Here is a 27,149-nt window from a genome sequence, read left to right on the forward strand (position 1 = left end):
GACTGCCCAAAATAAAGATGGCGGCGGGAGACGAAGTGAAAAGAAGTGTCGTCACTTCCGGTTCAGTGTGCGCCGGCCAATCATATCGCAGCATTGGGGATGTGGCGAGTTTCAAACCAGCGGTTTGTCTGCAGTGGGAGTCGGTGCTGGGGCGCTGACTGTACGGTGACAGTGAGCGGATTGTTCTCCGTCCCGGCCTCACCGGCTGCCGTTCTGCGGAGGGGACAGTAACCGGAGTACCGGCAGTGCTGGCTGAGAGGTGCGCGGGAGCTGGGGGTGGGGTGCGGAGCGGACGTTATACAGTTAGCGGCCCTGACCGTAGCTATCCCTTATATACAGCGCTGTATAGAGGATATCGCCTTATATCCTTGGCTATCTGACATAGAATACCGCCTCATAGTGTAATATAGTGATAGAAGGGTAGAAGCGCCTGTTCTGTGCGCTTCACCTGACATCACGTGACTGGTTGTGTGAGATCAGGTGGGTCTGCGCCTCCCTATTACCTGTATATATATAGTGGTCATCATTGGGCTTTGTCTACAGCTCTGTCTCTCATATATATATATATATATATATAAATATATATATATATTCACCTCTACATGTAATATATATATATATACACACACACACACACAATTAGGGCCTAAATCAATGTTGCAGTTTATCGCACATGCAGCCGCGGTAACGATAACTGAACGATAATTATGTAACACCCCTTTCTGCAAACCACACCCACTTGCCATGCTATGTTTGTCATTGTTAGGGTGGGTTCACACTGCGTTTTTGCAATCCGTTTAACGGATCCTTTTTTTTAACGGTCAAAAAAGTAGTGTCAACAGTACACAGTTTGTGCGTCAAAAAAAACGCATCCGTTTTTTTTTTTTTTTTTATAATGGAAGTCAATGGAAAAAAGGATCAAAAATGGATGCACACAAATGCATCCGTTTTTTGCAAAAAACTGATCCGTTAAACGGATGCTGAAAACGCAGTTTGAGCCTAGCCTAAGGGGGTCTCAGCAGAGACCTGAACATGTGTATATACAGGTATACAGCCTCTACAGGGTATACACAGGTCATAGAGGGATAGGTGTGTATGACTATATGGGGGGGATGGATTGGGGTGTATTACTATACAGGAGGTTGGGATCGGGTTACAGGACTATACAGGCAGCACATAGGGATCGGGGGCCCACAGGGGTGTATGACTATACGGGGGGGGGGGGGGGGGGCGGATAGGGGCGTATGACTATACAGGGGAGGGCGGACAGGGGCGTATGACTATACGGGGGAGGACAGGGGTGTATGAATATACGTGGGGGGGAGGACAGGGGTGTATGACTATACAGGGAGGGCGGACAGGGGTGTATGACTATACGGAGGGGTGGATAGGGGCGTGTAACTTTACAGGGGGCACATTGGGATGGCAGGTGGATAGCAGTGTATTATACAGGGAGGTGCATGCTGATACCTGTAGTCCCCTCAGTAACAATACAGGGCTGTAACATAGGAGGAATGGATGTGCTGCAGCAGGCAGGATACCACACACAGCAATAACTTATCCAGCCTGCTGCAGCACATCCATTCCTCCTATGTTACAGCCCTGTATTGTTACTGAGGGGACTACAGGTCAGCTGCTTCTCCAGCTCTGACATGCCGGCGTCACTGCACACACAGCACAATAACATGTGCAGGGACGCCGTTATCAGAGCGGGAGGTGCAGGGGCCAGGTGATAATGCCGCCCGACCTGCCCCCCGCAGCCGAGCGCCCTCAACCCCTCCTTCCCCACCCGTCCGGCCCCGTCCCGCCGCACCTGTCCATCCATGCGCCCACCCGTCCAGTCCGGCGTCCCTACACACACAGCACATTGACATGTGCAGCGCTCGCCGGTGGGGGGCGTCATTGTCACCTGGGCCCTGCTGCTCCTCCACCTCCCGCATGTCAGAGGTGGAGGAGCAGCAGAAAAAATATAAAAATACCGCAGATACTGTCCTGGCTAAGTTGAGGTCGGTTAACAGACGCCAGTGACTGTATCGGTATTTTTGCGGTATACCGCCCAGCCCTAATATATTTATAATATATACACACACACACACATCCTTCGGCGGCTGCGCTGTACAAGTATGTGGAATAACCAGTCTCAGTCACTATGTAATAAATAGTCTTGGCACTCACCATTGTTGCTGTGTATGTAGTGTGGCATATCACCATACATAGGACATGTTTCAGTCTCCCGGTCTTTTATCAGCTGCCGGTTGGCCGCCATGCGTCTATTCTATGTATGGCAATACGCTTGACTATATAAGAGTTGATCTGGTGAGTGCCGGGATTCTGGGTTTGCCTGCCATCGGCTAGCCGAGTGCCGTCCATAGTCCGGCTCAGGAGTGTGGTGACCAGGGGTGTTACCAGAAATGGCTGGGCCCCAAAACAAGCTTTTGATTGGGGCCCCCATTCCTTCCTACTTACTCTAAGCTGTGCACCTAGTGCTGCAAATGATGACAGCTCAGGGGGCCCAGTGTATTGCAGGAGCGGGTGGGCCCCATAGCAGCTGCTATAGTGGTAGTTACGCCCCTGTCTGGGACCCTGACTGCTCTCCCATCTGTACCTCACTTCCTCTTAGTTGTCACTCTTTGTGGATTGGTCAGGATTTGGGAACCACCCACACGGAGCATGATGTTATCACTAGAGATGAGCAAACTTGCCCGGATTTCTGGTTCGTATGAACCAGAAATCTCGGCGTCTGATTCCCGCTATGTGCTCGCTCCGTGATGCCAATGGCTGTATCCCAGTTTTCCAGGCGTTCCTTACGCTGTATCCACCCGCAGCAAAAGAGCGAGCAGACAGCGGGAATCAGACGCCGAGATTTTTGGTTTATACAAACCAGAAATCCAGCAAGTTCGCTCATCTCTAGCCGTCACTTCCAGAGATACTATTGCCAACAGTAGCTGTTCTAACCTATTATACGGTCTCGGTTGGATGTTTATCGGTGATAACTGATATCAGACGCCAGTAACATAAGTCATCCCTTTCTCAAATCTTTCAAATCTTTGACATGTCAAGTGTTTTCTTCTGTCAGGTGCTGAGACCCCGATGATTTCTAGAATAAATGAGAGCGCGCTCCTTTTTACGCCATTTCTTCCCGTTTCTGCTTTATTGTGTACAAAGTCTATAGAACCCGACAGTGCCAGAAACGCTGCATTCAATCTTCATTAAATATCATGGTTGGCCCGCAACTTTTTCCAATTTTATAATTTTGACCCACTGTGTATTTGAGTTTGACAGCCCTGTCGTAGAGCATCTAGGTGGCCCATTGAAGGAAGCGGTGGTCTCAGCGGCACGATGGCCAGTAGATGGTCTCTGTTATCCTTTTTTATTCATCATGTTGAAAGATGATCAGCCAACATCGTGCATGCAGGCTGATCATTGCCTTTTAATATGACCTTTTACACCAAAGGTCATGGCCGATTATCGGACAAGTACAGCCAATAATCATTTGATGTAATAAGGCCTTAAAGGAGAAGTCCGTGGTCCCGCATTTTTTTTTTTTTTTTTTAAACAGCTGGCACTGGGGTCCACTGTCTTTCACTCCGGACCCCAAGTCCCCGGCTGGTCCCTGGTTTGAAACGGGGACACAGGATGTGATATGTCAGGCCTGCTAAGCCAGTCAGTGGCCAGGCCGGGACCTCGCTATGGAACTAGCTAGGGCAAAAGGAACCAGAGTGGAGGAAAGCAGACCCTGGAGCTGGGAAGGTAGGTGCCTGTTATGCTCAGACACCTCCTCCTCGGCTGTTTAGAAAAAATAAAAATAAAATAATGTCGGGCCCGGACTTCTCCTATTCAAGACCATGTTCACTTTTGCCACTGGCAACAATAGCACGGCATCAAATGCTATTCCTGCCATGAAAATATGGTCGCCTCCAAAGGACCACTTTGTAAGCTAGTATAGTCCATTACACAGATTTGAATGGGGTTTTGTTGCTCTACATTAGCTGCTATTATGTTAGTATAATTATGAGCCTTTATTTCCCCATATCGGCCAAACATACAATCTGCATCCAAAGCCAGTACTACACTTATCAATAGATGTTACCAGCCGGAGGTACAGGGTAATGTGCAGCCACCCACAACCTCCCTGGATGTACATACTGGCCGCCTGGGCTTCTAATCGGACATATAGACATGGGTTGTTTAATACATACGGTTTCTATAATACATGTAATATAGACAAACCTATTTAGTTGCATTTAATATCCTCATTGTGAGATCTTCTCAGCTGACACTCTCACTTTTAGTTTAGATCTGTTTAAAATGGAAGATGAAGATATAAGTGAACGGAAATTGAAGATTGCCTCCATTTTGGATAGAGTTAAGAGTTTTAAGACAAAGTATGGGAATGAAGATAACTGGACAGATGAGCTAACATTCACCAAATCTTCTGCCGACACTACAGGTAAGCGGCACGGTTAGATCAGTTCTGTTTCACTTGTCTGAAATAGGTTCCTCGCTGTATCAGAACTGTGCCCCGGAGGCTAGCATCGAGCTGGGTCTTGAGGGTGCCATGTTTTACGAGGGACCTTCTATACACAGGAGAGTGAATCTTGGCTATAAAGGAGATATAAATATGTAAATTGCAGTGAAATAATCCAGGGATTTCATCAAATCCCAGGAAATGATGGAATGACTGTGCCGTTCCATCCTTTCCCTAGGGATTTGATCAAATGTCTGACCCCTTTCAGGGAAATGATGGAATAAACGACCGAGGAGTTGCCTGGCTGTTTGGCAGCTGGAGGAGCAGAGCGGCACACCTCCCCGACAGGTATATGGAGGCGGGGTGGACATGGGGGGAGAGCGGCATACCTCCTGGCAGGCATATGGTGGCGGGGCGGTCAGGGGAGCAGAGCCGCACACCTTCCCGGCAGGTGTACGGCGGCAGGGACGGCAGGGGGAGCAGAAGGCATGTCGCAGGGTGAGGTGGACGGACCCGAGGCAGGGAGCGAAGTGGCACACCTCCCGGCAGGCGGACGGGAAGCAGAGTGGACAGGCTGGGAGAGCAGGAGGTATGTCGGACGGGGAGCAGAGAGGCGATACGGTAAGCAAATTCTATGTTGCTGCAGGAAGTAAGAGAGTTCATTCCGTCATTTCTCTGAAAGGGATCAGAGATTTGATCAATTTCCTAGGGAAATGATGGAACGACGCGGTCATCTCATCATCATTTCCTGGGATTTGATCAAATCCCCTATTCTATCATATATATATATATATATATATATATATATATATATATATATATATATATATACATACACCATACCCTTTCTCTCTCACAGAGCACTCGGGCATCTTCAATCATCTGTTAACCCCAAAGACCCCAGAAGAATGGCTGGCTTCACTATTAAAGCTGGAGAGGACAGGATTGCCACAGAGCGATAGGATTCTGCTCAATAAACTGATTGATACTTACACCCAGGCTGTTGAGGCGCTTTCTGCAGAGAAGTACAGCCATAATGAGAGCTATGCCAAAATCTTGGTCCGATTCGCAGAGTTGAAAGCGTAAGTATGAGGATTCACAGAAATGTCACCTGTGATTGTAGAAACTTCCACCAGTTACTGATTATCCTGCTACAGTTACATAGCTGCATGGCCCTGACATAGGCCAGGGCCAATGTTACCTTTAATTTAATTAGATTTGTTTTGTACCATCAGCTTTTTTATTTTATTTTTTTACATGAGCCAATCTGCACCAGAATCTTTTTTTTTTTTTTTTTTATAAATGACACCCATTTTCTGTGCTTGGTGCTCTTCTTTTGCCGAGCACTGGGGGCAGGCTCGCAGCCCCTAGTGTGACCTTATCCCCTCCCCTGTGATGTGACTTCATTGATTGTAATGGAGGTTTGTCACAGAGGGGAGAGGATATGTTCACACTGGGGGCGGTGAGCCATGCCCCAGTGCATAGAGCCGGACCAGTGCTCGCCAAAAGAACAGTTTAAAAAAAAAAAAAAAGACCATGCCACTGGGATCTCCGCCGGCGATGATTGTCTCGTGTAAGAAAATTTTTTAAAAAATTATGTACCTGATGTACATTCACTTTAAGGTATAAACTTGAAATTGGTTGCTACGGGCATCAAGGTTTTTTTATTTTAGACTACAGTTTTTCCTGCTCCTTTTTTACTTATTTAGAATATTTCTCTGCACCTTTCAGCATACTGGACCCAGATGAGGCACGGGACCAATTCCAGTTGGCAAGATTGAACTGCAAAAACTTTTCTTTTGTTCACACTGCTTTTGCCCAGTTTGAGTGGTCTGAAGGTAATCTCATACTCACATCCTATTCTCTTGTTGTTTACTGTGTAAACCTTTATTGTAGATTATATATTATTTTATATGTGATTCTTAAATTCATTTCGGGGTGCTTAACTGACCTCACTGTCTTTTATAATGGGGTTCTTCAGGTTCTGGCATTGTGCCTATCGATTTGACGGGAACATTGGTGTAAAGTGAAACTGGGTCAGTTGCCCCTAGCAACCAATCAGATTCCACCTTTCATTTTCCAAAGAGTCTTTGTGGAATGAGAAGTGGAATCTGGTGGAAAAAGTGGAATCTGATTGGTTGCTAGGGACAACTGAGCCAGTTTCACTTACACCATGTTTGATAAATCTCCCCCATTGTATGTAAGTATACCCTAGCCTGACTGATACCAACTTCTGGCATCATTGCCCAAGAGGGTATTTCATAAATTGCCCTAACACAGTTAGACTGGGTTCACACTACATCTTTGCAATCCGTGTTTTTTTTTTTTGTTGTTTTTTTTTTACAAAAAAAAGTATATTCCTTTGTGCGCATCCGTTTTTCCATTGACTTCATTATAAGAAAAAAGGATCCTTTTTTTTTTTTTTTAAACAAACACAAAAATGAGGTTGACTACTTTTTGTGTACTTAAAAATTATTTTTTGATCTTTTTTTTTTTTTATAATGCAAGTCGATGGAAAAACTGATCAAAACAGATGCCTTACTGAAATTTCGTTTCATGGTGGTTGAAATGTAGCAGCCTTTATAGGAGCACATATAAACATAAAACCTTATGCCATCATTTTCTAGGAAACTTTCAAAAGAGTAAGCAGATACTCCAGAAAGGAAGGGATAGTAGAGCCGTTCCAGCTGAAATGATCGAGCTGGCTATGAAGAACCTGCAGTTGAAGAAACCTCAGCTCATCTCTGAAGAAGATAAAGAGAACTTGTCCTGTAAGTAAGGGCCCTATTCCATGGGACGATTATCGTTACATCGTTCAGATCTAAGCGATATTCGTTCGGTTGAATAGCAGTTAACGATTAAACGACGAACGAGAGATCGTTGATCATTTAACAACCTATTTTTATCGTTGCTCATTCGCAAATCGTTTGCATTGAATAAGACCTCGTTCAATCGTTCGCAATAGCGACGACAAGACGACAGCGAGAACGATCATAAGTAACGATTATCGTTCCATGTAAATGGGTGAAATCGTTTATCGTTAACGATTATGCGAACGATAATTGTCCCGTGGAATAGAGCCCTAACTGGATGTATTGTTAGTACTTTACCTGCCATTTCATGTGTTTATCATGTGCAATAATTGGTGTTTTGTTGCAGTGTCTTCAAGCCACATAAATGGAGAAAATGTTCAAAGTTCTGTGCTTGGACGACCCCTGAGGATACGCAATGACAGCTCTGAGGAGCTCTCCACCAACATGGTCCTTTCATTTGGGTATCCAACTTAAGGATTTGTCTATATTTTTTAATGCATTTATATTTAATACAAGAAGTAAACTTTTTTTTTTTTTTTGTCAACAGGCAGAAATTCAGCTCGCCTGAAGAATGTGATGAAATTGCAAGGAAGCCTCTAGTGAATGTACCCAACAAGGTAATTATTGTTCACCATATTACACAGAACGTTAGTCATTAGTTACGATTGTTTACTCCGTCTGATCCTAGCAAAAGAAGGAATGATTCGGTATTACACTGATTAGAGAACGAATGCGGAATTACAGCAAATGATCAAAGGAGAAGTCTGGCGAAAATTTTGGTTAAAGTATTGTATTGCCCAAATCCCAATATACACTTATTACGGGAAATGCACATAAAGAGCTTTTTTTCCTGCACTTACTACTGCATCAAGGCTTCACTTCCTGGATAACATGGTGATGTCATTTCCTGGACAACATAGTGATGTCACTTCCTGGACAACATGGTGATGTCACTTCCTGGACAACATGGTGATGTCACTTCCTGGACAACATGGTGATGTCACTTCCTGGACAACATGGTGATGTCACTTCCTGGACAACATGGTGATGTCACTTCCTGGACAACATGGTGATGTCACTTCCTGGACAACATGGTGATGTCACTTCCTGGACAACATGGTGATGTCACTTCCTGGACAACATGGTGATGTCACTTCCTGGACCACATGGTGATGTCACTTCCCGGACCACATGGTGATGTCACTTCCCGGACCACATGGTGATGTCACAGGGAAAAAAGCACTTTATGTGCATTTCCCGTAATAAGTGTATATTGGGATTTGTATATATTTTTTTTTGGGGGGGGGGGGGGCAATACAATACTTAAATAAAAATTTTTGCCAGACTTTTCCTTTTAATGATGATTTATAGGGTGAGGTCTAAATCAACGACACACAATCGATTTTTCGATCGCTGCCTGCTATTAAGCAGGACAATTATCTTTTTTTAAATTCGAACGATCTAAAGTGTCACTGTTGTGAAATTTTTTTATTTTTTTTTTGCAGAAATCAATAGTCCAGGCGATTTTAAGAAACTTTTTAATTGGGTTTATTAGCCGAAAAAATGCATTTTTATCATGAAAAAGCAGTTTGAAGCTCTCCCCCTGTCTTCATTGTTCTCCTATGGAGAGAGCTAAATAAAAGACCAAAACAGGACAACAGAGTTAATCTACAAATACCTCACCCTCTATCTCCTCTGACAGTCAGCACTGACCTCTCTGAGCTCTGATTACAGCTGTCACCCAGCTCTGTGCCTGTAATCCTCTGTTATCTGCTTTCTGCTGTCGGCTAACTCCCCCCCCCCCCCCCCCCCCCCCCCCCCCCCCCTCCCCTCTCCCTAGAACAGACTGGGTACGTCTGATGCAACAAGTCACAATTTTCTGATTTTTTTTTTTTTTTTTGCAGTGGATGGAAAACAGGAAGGAGGGGGGACCTGGGAAAAGGCTTTTTAAATGCAGATAATGGCATATTTGGCTAATAAACCCAATTACAAAGTTTCTTAAAATCGCCTGGACTATTGATTTCTGCAAAAATAAAAAATAAATACGACAGTGACTCTTTAAAGATTTTCTGCATGACAATAGTCCAGTGCAATAGGGCCTTTATGCTGCCGCATGTCCTGTGCATAGTCTGTGGGACAATACACTAAACACTCTTTATTTCTAATCCTTCTAGACGTTTCAGTTTGGGCGAGTCCCTGTACAGTCCTTAACCCCTCCAGAATCTGGTGCCGGCAATCATGACCGTTCCATCGCAAGTGTTAAAAGGTACTGTATTGTTTCATTTCCCTAGCTTCTCAAAAGTCGTGTGTGTGTGTGTGTGTGTGTGTATACAGCTTCCAGTGGGCTTGGTGTTTAAAGTTTACCTGTCACAATGTCCGCTAACCCTGTCGGCCTTAAGTGATTTCCTTCGCTTACGTATAATCTTTAATCATTTTAATTTTTTTTTTTTACCGCTTTTTTCTAGACAACCACTTAATTCGATGCGTCTGCCAGTCGCACCTTCTCTGTCAAAACCCAAGTACACTGGCGATGACCATCCTCTTCCTGGGAATAAGGTTAGATGCTCATTGTATCTGTCAAAGCCAAAATATCCAATCATGTCTGTATTGTGACTCTGGGGTATATACCATAGTAAACTGTTACCCATGGGCCACCATGTTTAAAAAAAAAAAAAACTTACAGCACAAGCAAAAATCCTCAACTGTGGACATACTGAGACTCTTGCCCCCACTGGTTGAATAGAAGCCTAAGGGAATGTTTGATGTGCTAAAAACCACCATTGGTGAACAAACCTCATCAGTGGAGTGTGTGTATTTATCCCAATTGAGAGGTGGAATAATCCTTTTTTTTAATGTTGTGTTTTTATTCCTTTTTTATGTTTTGGTGAACTATCTAGTCTGTCCAGGAGTTCACCAATCAAAACATGAGCCACATCTTAAAGCCATGTATACACAACGCAAAAAAAAGGATAAAATATTTGTATAAATATGGCCTGAAATAAAGAACATGATCATTATTTCAGGCCGTATTTGTCCAAACACTGACGTATTTTGCCCCTTATTTTTACGTTGCATGAACTAGGCCTAAAAATAAATAGTGTGAATACGGTCTGATTCAGAGTGCGTGTGATTGCTCAAAGATTTAAAACGACTCTGTATCCACAATCTGCCTCTCTAAAACTGCTTGTATCATTAGGAACCCCGCCTGGGCAGGATTTCTCCTAACCATCACTTGTCTGAACACTGCACATGTGCTGGATCGTTAAGGCTCATGTGCAGTGTTCAGACAGGTGATGATTAGGAGAAATTTTACCAGTGGCATTCCTAATGATGGGGATGGGGGAGAGGCGGTGCAGGTCTAGGGCACAGACACTCTAGGCAACGCCAACTTGACACAGGGCTGCAAGTTTAAAAGTTATTTAGGACCTGCCGAACGGACCTGAATTAAAAGCAGCTATCTGACAGTACAAGTGATTGGGGGGGGAGAATGTGGGTACAGAGTCGCTTTAATTAAAGTGAATAATACTTACTATTCTTCTACTTTGCCATCCAAAAAATAAGGCCTGTGATGTAATTTAATGTGTTTTAAATATTCAATGACTTTTTCTTAGATGTCCACCACTATTAGCCCCAATGTCAGCCCCACTAATCCAATGCAGTTTACAGAAGACAGTTTAGAAATGAAGACTCCTTCTTCAGTGATAATCAGAAGAGCTGATCCAAGCAGCCATGTCCGAAGAGATGAGGGTAATTGTTTTAATTTTTTTTTTTTCCTTCTTTATACCAGTGTTTAGTATTTGTTTTTGTCTGCCTTATCTGTGAAGTGGTTTTGTAGGGTCTATTAGTTATGGACTCTTCTCTCTAACTTCAGTTGTGTTGGTGCCTTCAAAAATTCACACAACCCCTGACACAAAGAATACATGTGTATAAGGTGGCAAAGCATTGCAGAAAATGCTATTTTTAGCCATATGGATGCCCAATCAAGCAGCTGATCTTGAGACAAAGTATAAAAGTTTTATATTAAATTTCTTAGGGGTCCTATTCCTCGGGCCGATGGGGGCCCGATCAATATCAGTGCTCGTTTACTGGGCCTATTTCACGGCCCGATAATCGTTTAGCGAGGGCTGCAGGGACATCGATACGGCTGTCCCTGCAGCACTTGTTTAAACACCATACTTTATCTAAACATGTTGCAGGTCTGTTCCTGTGCTCCTTCTTCCTCCCACTCCTGTGCACAGCAGCAGCAGCTTCGGTGTTGCCTGTCTTAGCTGACAGACCTCTCAGCCAATTACTGGCCGCAGCGGTCCTGGCCAGTGATTGGCTGAGCGGTCTATCAGCTAAGACAGGCCGCTCCGAAGCTGCTGCTGCGCGCGGGACTGGGAGGAAGAAGGAGCGCAGGAGAAGACCTGCAACATGCTTAGGTAATGTATGCTGCTTGTGGATTTGTCGGTCGCTCGCCGCGCAACTCTATTCCACGCAGCAATGCGCTGTGGGTGCCAGTTTATTTAGGTTCAAACCTAAAATCATCGATCAGCCGATGAAACTATCATCGGCTGATTGTTGTCTCTATTCCACTGAGCGATAACCAGCCAGATCAGGCCGATTATCACTTCGTGGAATACGACCCTTAGTCTCCTCTTTTAAAGTGACTCTGCAGGGGGCGTGGCGAACCGCCGATGAGAGCGGCAGCATAGAAGAGGAGCTCCCGGCCATCCAGCTACATCCGCAGCCAAACCTTGCACCCACAGCAGCGACTTACCTCCGTGCATGGAGAGGAAGATCAGGGGGACCCCCGGACCATCCTGTGAGTGCCCCGAGACGGACCCCGGCCCCCCGGTGATCCCCCCGGACATCACACGTCCGGCAGTGGTGCTGCGCCCCAGGCCTCGTGACACGTGGCGACGGGATCTTCTTGGTCCCAGCGGTCCGGGAGGTCCATCGAACCGGGCCCTGGGCATATCCCGTCTCCGCCGCTCTCGGGGACCGACGCGGTACAGCGGCCGCCGCCACAGCTCAGACGGAGCCACGAGTGAGGCCGGGAGAGGGAGTGAGGCGCCGCCATCTTGCGGCCTATACCGCATGCCTCTATTGCGACACAGCTCCGCCGGCGTTCCTCCTGGGCCTTCCCCTGCCACCACAGGTACTATCCCTGACACATTGGAGATCTGTAGGGACCCCGATCCCTCTATATCTCCCCACCCTCTCTCCGTACCTGGGACCCTGCTCAAAGACCTTGCCGTTTTAAAGGGCCAGCAGCGCATATCTCAGTACATGATGGCTGCCCCTACTAAATCTCAAAAAGGGGACAGGGTGAAGCGAGGAGGACAGGCAATAACATCTAAGTCATCTGAGCCACATACCCGATCTGCCTCACATAAGGAGGCTGATTGGCCTCACACTGACTCTGAATCCGAGACTTCGGTGGTGGGGTCCAGGTCTCAGGGGGAGATGCATGACATACTATCTCAACTCCCTACTAAGCAGGACTTTAAGTCCCTCATTTCTGAGGTAAAGGAAGCCTGTAGGGTGGAAATTGCGGAGGTCCGGAAAGATATACAGCATATATCCCTGAGAGTTGATACCCTTGAAAATGACCATGACTCCACCAGGGACTACATCGGCGCCTTGTGCTCCACTGTTTCCACCCAGGCTCTTGCACTCGATGACATGCAACGCCATATTGAGGACCTGGATAACAGGGGCAGGCGCAACAACATCCGCATACGGGGCCTCCCCGAGGCTACACAAGACACCGATTTGATGGACACTCTTGAAGGCCTGTTTAACACCATATTAGGTGAGCCACCCAGTCACAAAATAAAATTTGACAGGGCGCACCGAGCTCTGAGACCTAAGCCTACCAATGGGTCACCAAGAGATGTTATCTGTTGCCTACATGACTATGCCATCAAGGAGGCAATTATGGCAAAAGCGCGCTCCCTCCGCGAGTTGGACTTTGATGGTGCAACATTACAACTCTACCCCGATTTGTCGTGGATAACGTTGCAGAAACGCCGCCTCCTCCGTCCACTCCTAACTACTCTGCGGGACTATGACGCTACGTATCGGTGGAACTTTCCATTTGCCCTATCTGCCCGTAAAGATGGCAGATCCGCTGTTCTCCGTAACCTCGCAGACCTTCAGAAATTCTGTGATCTTCTGGACATTCCTGTTCCCAAGATCTCAGATTGGACTGTTGCACCTCCACCTCCTCCCCCTCCACCGGTGTGGCAGTCTGCACGTCAGAAGAGGAGACGTCCTCGCTCTGGAGAGCCTGGTCCCGGCCCAGAAGCAGACCTGACTAAGGTTCCATGAGACCTCTACAACGACCCGCTGTGCTCTCTGTAGCCCCCTGATGGTCCTCTCACTCTGCTGCCGAGAGGCCCTGTTTTTCTCCTTTTCTTTTTCACATGGCTTATTTTAGAATTGTAAAGTTCCTTCATAGCTGGATGGCCTGAGTTCTCTACCTGAAGTTGTACATCACTATGTATCTTTTGTTGGTGATTCCTTCCCCCCCCCTAAGGGGATACTGTTGCTCAACCTTTTGGTTGTGTTTTCTACGGTGTTCCACACCGAGTTTCCATTACTTTTTCTGTTCTTCCCCACTTCCTGGCATTATGTACCCAGGACCTGAGCCGAGTGCTTTGAACCCTACGGGGTTCCTGTTTTGTTTGTCTTGTGTCTTTGTTGTCCTTGTCGATCCTTCTCCCCCCTTTTGTCCCCTTCCCTTCCTTTCTAGGGTCTCTGCCGCGGAGATTGCAATACTGGACATGACCCGGCCAGGACTTGTCAGCCATAAGGTATTCTCTATGTGGGTAAGCCATCACATTTGCTTGGTCGTTTCATCATGCTACCCATATGGCTAAGTGTGTGACATTAAATGTGAAAGGCCTTAATTCTAATGTGAAACGTAGACTAGCTCTGCGGGAAATGCAACATGCGAAGGCTGATGTGGCATTCCTTCAGGAAACTCACTTTGATGGAGCTGCTACGTTTGCCTTTGCTAGGCATGCCTTCCCCACAGCCGTTGCCGCATCTAGTGGCTCTAAGCGAGCTGGAGTAGCGATTCTCTTTTCCCGCTCATTTCCCATCCAAGTCTCCTCCTCCTTTTTAGACCCGGGAGGTCGCTTTGTAATAGTGGAAGGTCAACTGCACGGGAAGCCTCTTATATTTTGTAATGTTTATGCCCCCAACAAATGTCAAATCCCCTTCCTCCGTAGGGTGCTCAATAAACTCGCAAAATACCCCCCGGCCCCCAGAATACTAGGAGGCGATTTCAACTTGTCCTTCTCTGAGAAGTTGGATAGACACTCGGTTTCGGGTCGTCCAGTGCCTGTAGACCAGGCCAGACTGTCTGCTGAATTCCGTAAGCTTATCCGCAAACATCATTTATTTGATCTCTGGCGTATTGACCACCCTGCGGAGAGGGAATACACATTCTATTCACACCCACACCGCGTGCACTCTAGAATTGACTACTTCTTTGGTAATGTTCCTACTGTACGCCTCCTTGAAAGCGCTTCTATTGACCCGATTTCGTGGTCGGACCATGGCCCGGTGTTGGTGTGCTTTAAAAGTCTTAAATCCCCCACCCGCCAGTGTCACTGGCGCTTGAATGAGAGCTTGCTAAAATACCCACTTTCCCGTGATTCAATCAAAGCATGCCTTTCCACTTATTTTTTAGAGAACAGCGGGACAGTTACCTCTGAATCGACTCTATGGGAAGCCCATAAGGCTGTTATCAGAGGGCACTGTATAGCCCTCAGTTCGCGACAGAAAAAAGACGCCCAATTGGCCATGCACGCTGCCAAATGTGACATTCAAACCCTAGAACGCTCCCTTGCTCAGTCCCCCTCCCTTCGGACATTGAGGAAACTTGTAGCTGCGAGAGCCCGCTTAAAAGACCTATCACTATCTAAAGTTGAAAAGCTGCTTGTTTATTCTAAACAGCGATTCTATGAGAAGGGCAACAAAGCACATACGCTACTGGCAAATATGCTCAATGATAGGGCGTTGGCCCAGTCTCCTCAGGTCCTAAGGGACCCTGGTGGGCGACTCCACTATAACCCTGCTGATATATCCTCCATTTTTCTGCAGTACTACACTGACCTATACTCACTACCTTCTACTCTACCCTCTGACCCAGATGCTCGCTCTCGGCGTATTGGGGAGTTCCTGTCTGCCTGCAACTTGCCGACTTTGTCTGCAGATGCCTTGGAAACCCTAAATGCACCTATTACGGAGGAGGAGCTATCAGAAGTACTGAAGTCCCTCCCGTCGGGACGAGCACCGGGGCCAGATGGATTCACATACCTCTACTACAAAACCTTTTCCTCTGAGTTATCCTCTCGACTCCTGTCCCTCTTTAACTCTTTTATGCAAGGTTCCCCTATTCCCACAACACTGTCCCACTCCTACATTACACTTATCCCCAAGCCCGGTAAGGACCCTTTAGAATGTGCCAATTACAGGCCTATTTCCCTCCTAAATTCAGACTTTAAAATTTTTACTAAGCTACTTGCCACCCGCCTAGGTTATTGGCTGCCATCACTTATCAATGCCGATCAAGTGGGTTTTGTGCCTGGACGACAGGGGGGGGATAACACTCGACGTGCAATTGATGTTATCGATGCAGTTAATCAGCAGTCGGAGAGGGCCCTGATACTTAGTTTAGATGCTGAGAAAGCGTTTGACCGCCTAGGGTGGCCATTCATGTTTGAGACCCTCCGATGCTGTGGTTTTCGGGGACCCTTTCTGACTGCGATTGAGGCCTTATACACACGACCTACTGCTGCTATCAAATTCCCACATATGATGTCTGGGACCTTTCCAATTCGGAATGGCACCCGCCAGGGCTGTCCGCTTTCTCCTCTTTTGTTCGTCCTTTGTATCGAACCCCTGGCGGCGGCCATCCGGAATTGCCCAGACATCCGTGGTGTATCAGTCCGAGGCAAGGAGTCCAAAATCATGCTTTTTGCAGATGACGTCCTCCTCACCTTGTCGTCCCCTCATACGACCCTACCGGCACTCAGGGCCTTGCTCTCCCAATTTGGAGTACTTTCTGGGTATAAAGTAAATACCTCTAAATCTGAAATCATGCCCCTCAACCTCCCTAGCTCCACGATAACACACCTTCAATCTGTCTTCCGATTCAAGTGGTCTGAGTCCTCTATTAAGTATCTGGGCATCCGGCTTACTCCTACATACTCTTCACTATACGCGACCAACTATCCTGCTCTTTTTAAAGAACTTAGGGCCCTTCTGGCCAAATGGACCTCCCATTTCATCTCCCTCCTGGGTAGAGTGGCTTCGGTCAAGATGACGATCCTCCCGAAGTTACTTTACTTCTTTGAAACTCTCCCGGTGCGTATACCACTATCCGAGATAAAAACCCTACAGCGGGATATTTTCAAATTTATTTGGGCGGCAAAGCGGCATCGTATTCCCGCTTCGGTTATGATGAGTAGTAAGACTCAGGGAGGCCTCGCAGTACCTAATATCCTACATTACTATTATGCCACTCATCTGCGACAAATTACTGCATGGTCCAAGTACCTAGCCTATAAGAAATGGGCTGAGATTGAAAAAATATGGCTAGCACCTTTCCATCCCAACTCCTTTCTCTGGCACCCCTCTCCGCCTTCCTTCTCCCATTTAAACCTCCTTGGCCCCATTAACTTTACTTTGCACATCTGGTCCATCTGCTCCTCCAAATTTAAACTCTATTCCAAAACGTCCCCTTTAAATTCCTTCCTTCTCTATCCTGACTTTCAGCCTGGTTTACAATCTCATATAGTTAGACTATGGGGCTCCAAAAAACTGTTTCAGTTCGCCGACATGGTAGACCCACTTACACGCACCCTTCTCCCCTTCCACAGGATTGTGGACAGATTTGAGCTACCGCCCTCAGAGCAATATACCTATTTACAGATCCGCCATTTTATGCTGTCTCGCCTGGGATCCCTCACAGTCTCGAAACCAACTGCCTTTGAACAATTAGTGAGAGGGGGCGTTTCTACATCAGGGTTGATATCAGATATCTATCGAATTATTAACTCACCCTCTGATGGCTCCCAGGCTAGACATCACTATATGGATAAGTGGGAGGCGGTATTGGGCAGGCAGCTCCCCCCAGAGTGTTGGGATGTGATATGGGACAGGGCGGCAAGATCCTCCATCTGCACCACATATAAGGAATCCCACTATAAGCTGTTAATGCACTGGTACCATACGCCTGAGCTCCTCCATAAACTAAATAATGCTATCCCCTCACAATGTTGGAGGTGTTCAGGTAGTGTGGGGTCGCTCCTCCATATATTTTGGGATTGCCCCCTTATCCGCCCATTTTGGGTAGAGGTTTGCAGACTGGCCTCGACAGTTTTGGGTGTTACCATTGCTAGGGACCCTGGAATCTGTCTGTTGAACTTGTTCCCAAAGACCCTCCGGAAAAAGCAGGCGAAGTTGTTACTCACTATCCTGACAGCGGCCAAGTCCTTAATTGCTCGTGCCTGGAAGCAAACATCCCCTCCTTCCCGGCCTTGTTTGCTCGCCAGAATCCGGGAGTTGCGTTCCCTAGAAAAGCTTACTGCTTCCCTTAATAATGCCATTGATAAATTTGAGTCCATATGGATCCTTTGGGATTCCTTTGATATGATTGCCTCTTCTGGCAGTAGACCCTAGTTTCCCTGTCCCTCCCACCTCCCCTCCCTTCCCTCCCCCCTTTTTCTATCTCCTTGGTGTTGAGTCCTGTCTTAGTTTGTCTGTGTTGTCTGTTTGTCAAAAGGTTTTGTTATGGGGCTGTAGTTTGGTTCCACTTTTTGTCTGAGCCATAAGTAACAGGTAGATATCATCAGACGACAGCTGCTGTATTATCTATGTTTTCTGATTATCCTTGTAGAACTATGCTGTGCCGCTATGGTCACAGAAGAACTAGGTGCTGCCACTATTTCTACCTACTTGTGCCTGATATGTTTATACTTATTGCTGGTACCTCATCATATTGCTGTTTCTCACATTATCCTGTACATGCCCTGTAATTCTTTGTTCTGTTTGTGCAAAAAATTTTTTGAAAAATCTTTGCAATAAAAATTACAGTTATAAAAAAAAAATAAAGTGACTCTGCAGTTATTTTAAACTTACATCCCTGTGCCCAATGGCCGGGGCTTAGAATATCTGTGCCCTAACTATGCACCACCCCTCCGTCCCTCCTCCCCACCCTCATTAAGAATGCCACTGGAACATTTTCTCCTGTCTGAACATTGTGCCGGGCTGACACAGCTTATGAATAGGAGACAATCTACCTGGAGCATTCCTAATGATGAGGAGGAGGGACAGAGAGGGTGTGCCAGCCTAATGCATACACAACCTAAGCCCCGGCCGTTTGGCACAGGGCTGCCAGTTTAACTGTCATTTCAGGGTCCTTTTTCTGAAAACATTAAATATCAATAGTACAAGCGATTTTAAGAAACTCTGTAAGGGTATATTCACACGGGCGGGCTCGCAGCGAGATTCTCGCTGCGAGCCCGGCAGGTCCTGTCAGTTCCCATAAACTACATACTTGCTGCGGTCTAAACGACCGCAGCGAGTATGTAATTATACCGCGCTTAACCCCTTCTACTCCCGCCGGCTCCCCCGCTGTAAGCAGCATACATTACCTGTCTTTGCTGCATGGGTCCGGCGTCCTGCTCTCCCGCCCGGCCAATCAGTGGCTGCGGCTGGGCAACACACTAATTGGCCGGACGGGAGAGCAGGACGCCGGACCCGTGCAGCAAGGACAGGTAATGTATGCTGCTTACAGCGGGGGAGCCGGCGGGAGCAGAAGGGGTTAAGGGCGGTATAATTACATACTCGCTGCGGTCGTTTAGACCGCAGCAAGTATGTAGTTTATGGGAACTGACAGGACCCTATACCTATTAGGGTATATTCACACGGGCGGGCTCGCAGCGAGATTCTCGCTGCGAGCCCGCCCGTGTGAATATACCGTAATAGGTTTTTTTGTACTAAAAGAGTTTCCTTCTGTAGTGAAAAAGCAATCTCCCAGCCTCCCCCCTCACATCAGATGAAACAGGATTTCTGTGTCCATTATGTGGCTATGGAGAGGGGAGGGGCTGTTAGGAGTGACTGAGCACGGAGCAGTCCTGCAAAGCACAACACCCTGCAATCTTCTCTCAGTAAGTTCATAGATAAGCACTGACCTTTCTGACACCTGAATCCTGCGTTTTAGGTGCCTGGAGAGTCTACAAACAGCTGACCTTCATGTCACCTCTTCCTGCTCCCTCATCTCCCTCAGCCCCTCCCCCCTTCATAGGCTTACAATGGAGAGAGCAGAGCCCGTCTTCACTGGCTTCTCTGTAATGAAGACGTGTTTGCCTGATAATGCACAGATAAGAAGTCAGGGGGGGAGGCTGGGAGATTGCTTCTTGAGTACAGAAGGAGGCTTTTTTGGCTGATGAAACCTATTACAGAGTTTCTTAAAATCGCTTATACTACTGATTTCTGCAATAAAAAAAAAACATGACAGTTACGCTTTAAAGTGTACCTGTTTGGGAAAACTTTTGACATGTCAAAAAGTTTTGATCGGTCTGGGTCTGAACACTTAGTATTAATTGTGAGCATGAGCCGGGGGAAGACCACGATAAGCACGATCCTCTCCCGCCTCTGCTTCACATGATATCACTCGGGCTCCATAGATTTACATAGGCAATCTGTTGGAGCCCGACTGATCACGTGACACAGAGCCGGGAGAGTATTGCGCTTAGCATGGTTCTCCGGACCGATTGTCACAATTGGTATGGGTCTAAGCTAGTGATGCACGATGCACCGAAATATCGATACTACTATCGATATTTCGGGCAGAAAAAAGGTTCGGTACCAGGATTTCCTGGTATCGATACTTTATGTTAAACTGCCTAATAACGCAGCTTAACTTACGTATGGTGCAGAGAACACGGCCGGCGGCTACCTGAGTGCCAGCCATGTTCTCTGTGTGCCGCCCCCTGGTGTCCCCTCCTCCGCCCGCGCGCTCTCCGCTCCCGGCGGCGCCAAATTTAAATAGCCGGCACATAGCGATCGCTAGTGCCGGCTATTTTACAGGGTAGATGCCGCTGTCACACCTGACAGCGGCATTAACACCTCCTGAGCCGCTCCATATGCAGCAGCAGTCTGCTGCATATGGAGCGGCCCCCACTGCTAATGACTGCGGCCCGTGACCTCGCGGGCGGCAGTCATTTAACTATTCCCCCCCCCCCCCCCTCAGGACCCACTGCTGCAGCCGGGTCCCCCGTACCCACCAGTCCCCGCTGCTGCAGCCGGGTCCCCCGCGCCGCACGACCCCCAGGACCTGCCGGTGCAATGCGGTCCCTCGCACCCTCCGGTGTCCACAATCCTGCCCTCCCCCCTTCCCTCGGGGTCCTCCGGTACAGTGGCACAGCAACTCCCAGCATACCTTCTTGTGGGGAGTTGTTGTGCACAAGGAGGTATGCTGGGAGTTGTTGTGTCAGGAGGCTGCTAATGCACTACAACTCCCAGCAGCACACTTTCTTGTGCGTTACAACTCTCACCTTTGTGCCCAAGGAGGTATGCTATGCTGGGGGTTATAGTGCACAAGGAGGTATGCTGCTGGGAGTTGTGGTGCATTAGCAGCCTCCTGACACAACAACTCCCAGCATACCTCTGTGTCCACTACAACTCCCAGCATACCTTCTTGTGGGGAGTTGCAGTGCACAAGCAGGTATGCTGGGAGTTGTAGTGCACAAGGAGGTATGCTGCTGGGAGTTGTGTTAGGAGGCTGCTAATGCACTACAACTCCCAGCAGCATACCTCATTGTGCACTACAACCCCCAGCATACCTCTTTGTGCACTACAACCCCCAGCATACCTCTTTGTGCACAATGAGGTATGCTGGGGGTTGTAGTGCACAAGAAGTTGTGCTGCTGGAAGTTGTGTCAGGAGGTTGCTGCTGCACAACTACAACTCCCAGCATACCTTCTTGTGCACTACAACTCCCAGCATACCTTCTTGTGCACTACAACTCCCAGCACACCTTGTGGGGAGTTGTACACAAGGAGGAATTCTGGGGATTTGTAGTGCACAAGGAGGTATGCTGAGGGTTGTAGTGCATAAGGAGGTATGCTGGGAGTTGTAGTGCACAAGGAGGTATGCTGGGAGTTGTAGTGCACAAGGAGGTATGCTGGGAGTTGCAGTTGTGCCTCCTGACAAAACATCCTAGCATACCTCTTTGTGTACTACAACTCCCAGCATACCTCCTTGTGTACTACAACTCCCAGCATACCTTCTTATGCACCACAACCCCCAGCATACCCACGTGTGCACTACAAATCACCACAAGAAGGTATGCTGGGAGTTGTAGTGCATAAGAAGGTATACTGGGAGTTGTGCACAGGGAGGTATGCTGCGGAGTAGAGAGGAATTAAAAAGTGTTTAAAAAAAGTTTAAATAAAAAAAAAAACAATAATCATAATAAAGGTTCTTATAATCCCTGTTCCCTTTTTTTCAAAAAAAATATATTATATTTGTATTTTTACATATTTTTTTTCCAAACTTTCTTTAGTATCGAGTATCGAAATAAGAAAGCTAGTATTGGTATTGAACTCAAAATTCTGGTATCGTGACATCCCTAGTCTAAGCACTCAGACCCGGACCAATCAAAATTTTTTACCATGTCTGACATGTCGCCACCTAATGACATACATGCAGCATTATTTATTTCAGTATATTAATAGTTTTCTTTGTTTGTTTTTCCATTTCCTAGACATAAATATGGATGACACAGACTCTACCACAGCTCCATATAAACCTCAGGACGTTAACAGAACCTCTGAACCCTGCCCTCAAATTGAGAGCAATGTCCGCCTTAAGCATCCTGATCCGCCAAAACCCTCCAATGTGGAAGCAAAATGGAGATGGAAAGTTCCTGAAGTACCTAGTGACCTTTTCCAAGCAGAGGTGATTGTTCCCTTTACTTTATACTTTTAAAGGGGTTATCCAGCGCTACAAAAACATGGCCACTTTTCCCCCTCTCTCGTCTCCAGATTGGGTGGGGTTTCAAACTCTGTTCCATTGAAGTAAATGGAGCTTAATTGCAAACCACACCTGAACTGGAGACAAGAGAGGCGGAAAAGTGGCCATGTTTTTGTAGCGCTGGATAACCCCTTTAATAGGAATGCTTTGATGTAATGGATGAATGCGGTTTTGTCAACTTGCCAATAATGTTTTATGATGTAGCAACCAATCGGGAGTACTAATGGCCTCCTGGCTATGCGGTTACTTGTTCATAGTGTTACAAAATTGGTGGCACGTTCTGCTACATGTAGCATTTTACACCATGAAGGTTTGTTAACATGTTTATGATATGGTTGTGTCTGATAACTTTATTTGTATCTCTCTGGTAATTGACACCAATATCTGTTTCATTTAGGGAAGGCGGATGAGTTTTGAGCCAAGCGCTTATCCTGCGCCCAAAAGAGTATCTCCATCAGGGCCGCCTCCGAAGTGTGATCCTCCCTTAGTTTGTGCTACTCCTGCCAAACCGCAGGAGGATTATATGAACTGGTAATTGTAGATACGTCTGTAGCCAGTGTTGGTGTATTTGCTTACTGTTATGTGTTTCCAATATAAAGGGGGAGATTTCTCAAACATGGTGTCAAATAAGTGAAACTGCCTCAGTTGCCCCTGGCAACCAATCAGATTCCACCTTTTATTTCCAAAGAGTCTGTGTGGAATGAAAGGTGGAATCTGATTGGTTGCTAGGGGCAACTGAGCCAGTTACACTTTACACCATGTTTGATAAATTTTCCCCTAAGTGTTTAATTTTTTAAGTTTTAAAATGAGAGCACTTGCAGTGGGATTGACATCCCGCCGTGAGTATGTGAGTTAACCCCCCGCAGCCTGTCGCAGAGAGCATACATTACCTGCTCGGCACTGCGGCTGCATGTGAGGCTCTTGGCTCCCATCGGTCCTGCTCAGCCGACCGGAGCCGGGAGCCTCTCGTGCAGCCGCAGCGCCGAGCAGGTAATGTATGCTGTTGGCTCCGCAGAGTAAAAAGGGGATGAGTTACATACATGCAGCGGAATGAAAATTTCGCTGCGGGTATGTAACCCCATTGAAAATTCCAGTACCAGGATCTGCAGTGGATTTCGCTGCAAACTCTAAGCATGAAATCCGCTGTGAATCCGGTTTGTGTGAAGGCACCCTTACTTTTTTTTTTTTTTTTTTTTTTTATCTTGTCGCCTTAATTTACATGTTGGTTACATGTGCTTTAGTTTTAGAACTCCTGTAGTGAAAAGTTCTTTAGGACCCTTGTCGCTGATGTCTACTCCGTGTGACAACCGCTCGAGCTGTCCTCCTCTTACCCCAGCTAATTCCCTTCTACAACCTTTTCAGGTAATAAATATCTACCTTATTGGTGGTATATATTGAATGTTATATATCAGTGTGTATGTATATATGTATGTGTGTATGTATGTATATATATATATATATATATATATATATATATATATATATATATATATATATATATAATATAATATATATATATATATATATATATATATATATATATATATATATATATATATATATATATATATATATATATATATGTATGTGTATATCTGTGTGTGGATAGATATATATATATGTATGTATATGTGTGGATAGATAGATATAGATATAACATAAACAGTATAATAGAACCCTCCAAATGTTTACCTTGTTTACAAGACCAGATCTGCAAATTTGGAGATTCTACTCAGTAGCACCTCTGCAAGGTTAAAGGGGTGCTCTGGCGGGGGGGGGGGGGGGGTACTTTTTTGGGGGGACCGGGGAGGAGGTGGCTGAAATAAAAGACGTCCACTTACCTCCCCGGTTCCAGCGGCGGGTCCTGCATCACAGCGCTCCGGTGCCCGGTTCCCGGCCGCTTCCGGGTGTCTGACGCGGGCCCGAGACGTAACGTGACGTCTCAGGTCCGCTCAGCCACTCAGTGAAGGAGGCGGGATCCGTTTGAAGTCCGCTCGGATCCCGCCTCCTTCACTGAGTGGCTGAGCGGCCCTGAGACGTAGCGTCTCGGGCGGCGTCAGACACCCGGAAGCGGCCAGGCACCGGAGCGCCGTGATGCGGGACCCGCCGCTGGAACCGGGAAGGTAAGTGGACGTCTCTTATTTCAGCCACCTCCTCTCCGGTCCCCCCAAAAAAGTGCCCCCCGCTGGAGCACCCCTTTAAGAATAAACATATTGCTCTATAAACATATTAAATACCAGCTCTTAGGGCTAGTTCACACAGAGCAAAAGCGGGCGGAATCCTGCCTGTCTGTGTGTCTAGGTAGGCTCGCACACCTCTGCTCTTTTACGGGCCTCCCATAGAGAATTGTGTCACACTGAGGCAGGCGGGATCCGATGCTTTTGCTCTTTGTGAATTGGCCCGAACATAAACGTATTGGTCTTTTCCTGAACCATTTGAAATTTACTTTCTTCTTTTGTAGATTGCTACACCTGTTCCATCAAGTGAATGCATTGTAGTTAAAGGACGAGTGTATGCAGTTCTGAAACAGATTGGTACCGGTGGATCTAGCAAGGTAAATGCGACCAAATGACCAGTATGCTGATGTCTAATTGGGCTAAGTAACAATAATTGTCAATACTTCATTGAGGCCCGGTCCACACATTTGTAGCCGTCCGCATTAGCACAGACCCATTCATTCAGAGATCATAGGGGGATCAAGGACCTGTAACACCCATGTATGCGTGTCTATGTGATCATAGAAATTATCTCTGTCCATGTTTAATACCGAAGAAACTGTCATGTGAAAGGGGCCTGAGGCTCACTTTAAAGTGACAGTTCACTTTTTGCATTATGACTTTTCTATACAGGGTAAAGGGTAAATTTAGCAGTTTTCATACTTTATTTTATATCATACATCATGGTGCTTGTTCCAGTAAAATGTGATATTTTATGTGCGGATTGTGCTACCTAGGTGGGGCTTCGCGGCCGAAGCACCACTTAGCCCTGCCCACAATGCCACCAGTGGGGGGGGGGACCAGTGACTTCACTGGCACATAGGGCCCACACCTCGATGAGAATTGGAACAGGCCAGCCTAAAAGTCTAGGCACCACCTCCTCTAGGTCAGCCCATACAAAATGGCCACTGAGGGGGCGTGGCCTATGTGACTGACATAACGGGGCAGGGCCAACTGTAGAGTTGTGGGCGGGGCTAAGTTATGCTTCACCAGTGAAGACCCACCCTGGTAGCACAATCTGCAGATGACAAAAGATGACTTTTCCTGGAACAAGCACCATGATGTATGATATAAAATAAGGTCTGAAAACTGCTAAACTTACCCTTTACACCTGTGTAGAGAATTCAGAATGCAAAAAGGGGGTGACAGTGCCATGTGCCATTATCACAGCTTTATTCTTGAGTTGGGGTTATTGCTGATGCCATACTTTTACATAAATTTTTTGCAGAAATGTAGTAACTACTTTTAGGTTTATATTTGTGCTATAAAGCAGATATACTACTTAAAGGAGAAGTCCGGTGAAAATTTTTATTAAAGTATTGTATTGCCCCCCAAAAGTTATACAAATCACCAATTTACACTTATATCTGGAAATGCACATAAAGCACTTGTTCCCTGCACTTACTACTGCATCAAGGCTTCACTTCCTGGATAAAATGGTGATGTCACGACCCGGCTCCCTGTGCAGGCTGTGGCTGCTGGAGAGGATGATGGCAGAGGGATGCTCGGTGTCCCTCCAGTGCCCTGTGTCCATCACCATGTTATCCAGGAAGTGACATCACCATGTTATCCAGGAAGAGACATCACCATGTTATGCAGGAAGTGAAGCCTTGATGCAGTAGTAAGTGCAGGAAAAAAGCACTTTATAAGCATTTCCAGTGATGAGTGTATATTGGTGATTTGTATAAATTTTGGGGGGCAATACAATACTTTAATAAAACTTTTCACCGGACTTCTCCTTTAAATCTCTTATCTTGAGGACCCTATAGCTATGTGTATAATGTACACCTATTGTGTTTCAGGTGTTTCAGGTTATGGATGATAAGAAGCACTTATATGCAATAAAGTATGTGAACCTGGAAGAAGCTGATAGACAGACAATTGAGAGCTACCAGAATGAGATCTCTCACTTAAATAAACTTCAGCAGCACAGTGATAAAATAATCCGTCTGTATGACTAGTAAGTCTCTATCTGTGTGTGTGTGTGTGTGTGTGTGTGTGTGTGTGTGTGTGTCTATATGTGTATATATAAACATTTTTTGTTTTGTATTTTTTAGTGAAATAACCAAAGAACACATCTACATGGTGATGGAGTGTGGAAATATTGACCTTAATAGTTGGCTCAGAAAGAAGAGGACTATTAATCCATGGGAAAGAAAAAGTTATTGGAAGAACATGTTAGAAGCTGTTCATACAATACACCAACATGGTAGGTGGCTTAAGCCCCTATTACATGGGGCTACATGAGGAGCAAACGAGCAATGTCATCACTTGTTTGCTCCTTGTTCCCCGCTTACTGCAGCTGCTATTTCTGCAGCTGCTGTTTCTGCAGCGAGCGGATGAGTATGGGAGGGGGCCGCTGGAAGCTGCGGGGGGGGGCATCCCTGGTGATCGCTGGTCTGCTGCCGCCGCTCCTATTCCACGAGGCGACGGCAGCAGATCGCTGCTATCACAGTCATTTGTCTTTCAACATGTTAAAGGCAAACAAATGCAACGCTCAGCCGACATCGTTCATGTCGGCTGATTGTTGCCCTTTTATTACACGGGACGATTATCACCCGAATACGGCCAATAATCGTTCCGTGTAATAGGGTCTTTACTACAATTTGACAG

At 46.5% G+C, this 27,149-nt stretch overlaps 1 protein-coding gene across 5 annotated transcripts in view; it reads left to right on the forward strand.

The window, feature by feature from the left end:
- The window catches only part of TTK (TTK protein kinase), a 35,619-nt gene that overhangs the window by 248 nt on the left and 8,222 nt on the right, over window positions 1-27,149 (forward strand). The window contains exons 1-16 of one of the 5 annotated variants that reach the window (XM_069974685.1): window positions 33-259; window positions 4,298-4,450; window positions 5,328-5,550; window positions 6,200-6,306; window positions 7,096-7,239; window positions 7,628-7,742; window positions 7,829-7,898; window positions 9,456-9,547; window positions 9,747-9,837; window positions 10,893-11,028; window positions 22,052-22,245; window positions 22,718-22,851; window positions 23,562-23,682; window positions 24,782-24,874; window positions 26,339-26,496; window positions 26,594-26,745. In XM_069974685.1, the coding sequence (XP_069830786.1) occupies window positions 4,309-4,450; window positions 5,328-5,550; window positions 6,200-6,306; window positions 7,096-7,239; window positions 7,628-7,742; window positions 7,829-7,898; window positions 9,456-9,547; window positions 9,747-9,837; window positions 10,893-11,028; window positions 22,052-22,245; window positions 22,718-22,851; window positions 23,562-23,682; window positions 24,782-24,874; window positions 26,339-26,496; window positions 26,594-26,745 (1,972 nt within the window). In that variant the 5' untranslated portion in view covers window positions 33-259; window positions 4,298-4,308. Of the gene's footprint in view, window positions 1-32; window positions 260-335; window positions 481-4,292; window positions 4,451-5,327; window positions 5,551-6,199; window positions 6,307-7,095; window positions 7,240-7,627; window positions 7,743-7,828; window positions 7,899-9,455; window positions 9,548-9,746; window positions 9,838-10,892; window positions 11,029-22,051; window positions 22,246-22,717; window positions 22,852-23,561; window positions 23,683-24,781; window positions 24,875-26,338; window positions 26,497-26,593; window positions 26,746-27,149 lie in introns of those variants that run through there. The other 4 variants (XM_069974683.1, XM_069974686.1, XM_069974688.1 and 1 more) reach the window with 4 other exon arrangements.

Source organism: Dendropsophus ebraccatus, chromosome 6, assembly GCF_027789765.1.
Source record: "Dendropsophus ebraccatus isolate aDenEbr1 chromosome 6, aDenEbr1.pat, whole genome shotgun sequence".
Taxonomy (NCBI): Eukaryota; Metazoa; Chordata; class Amphibia; order Anura; family Hylidae; genus Dendropsophus; species Dendropsophus ebraccatus.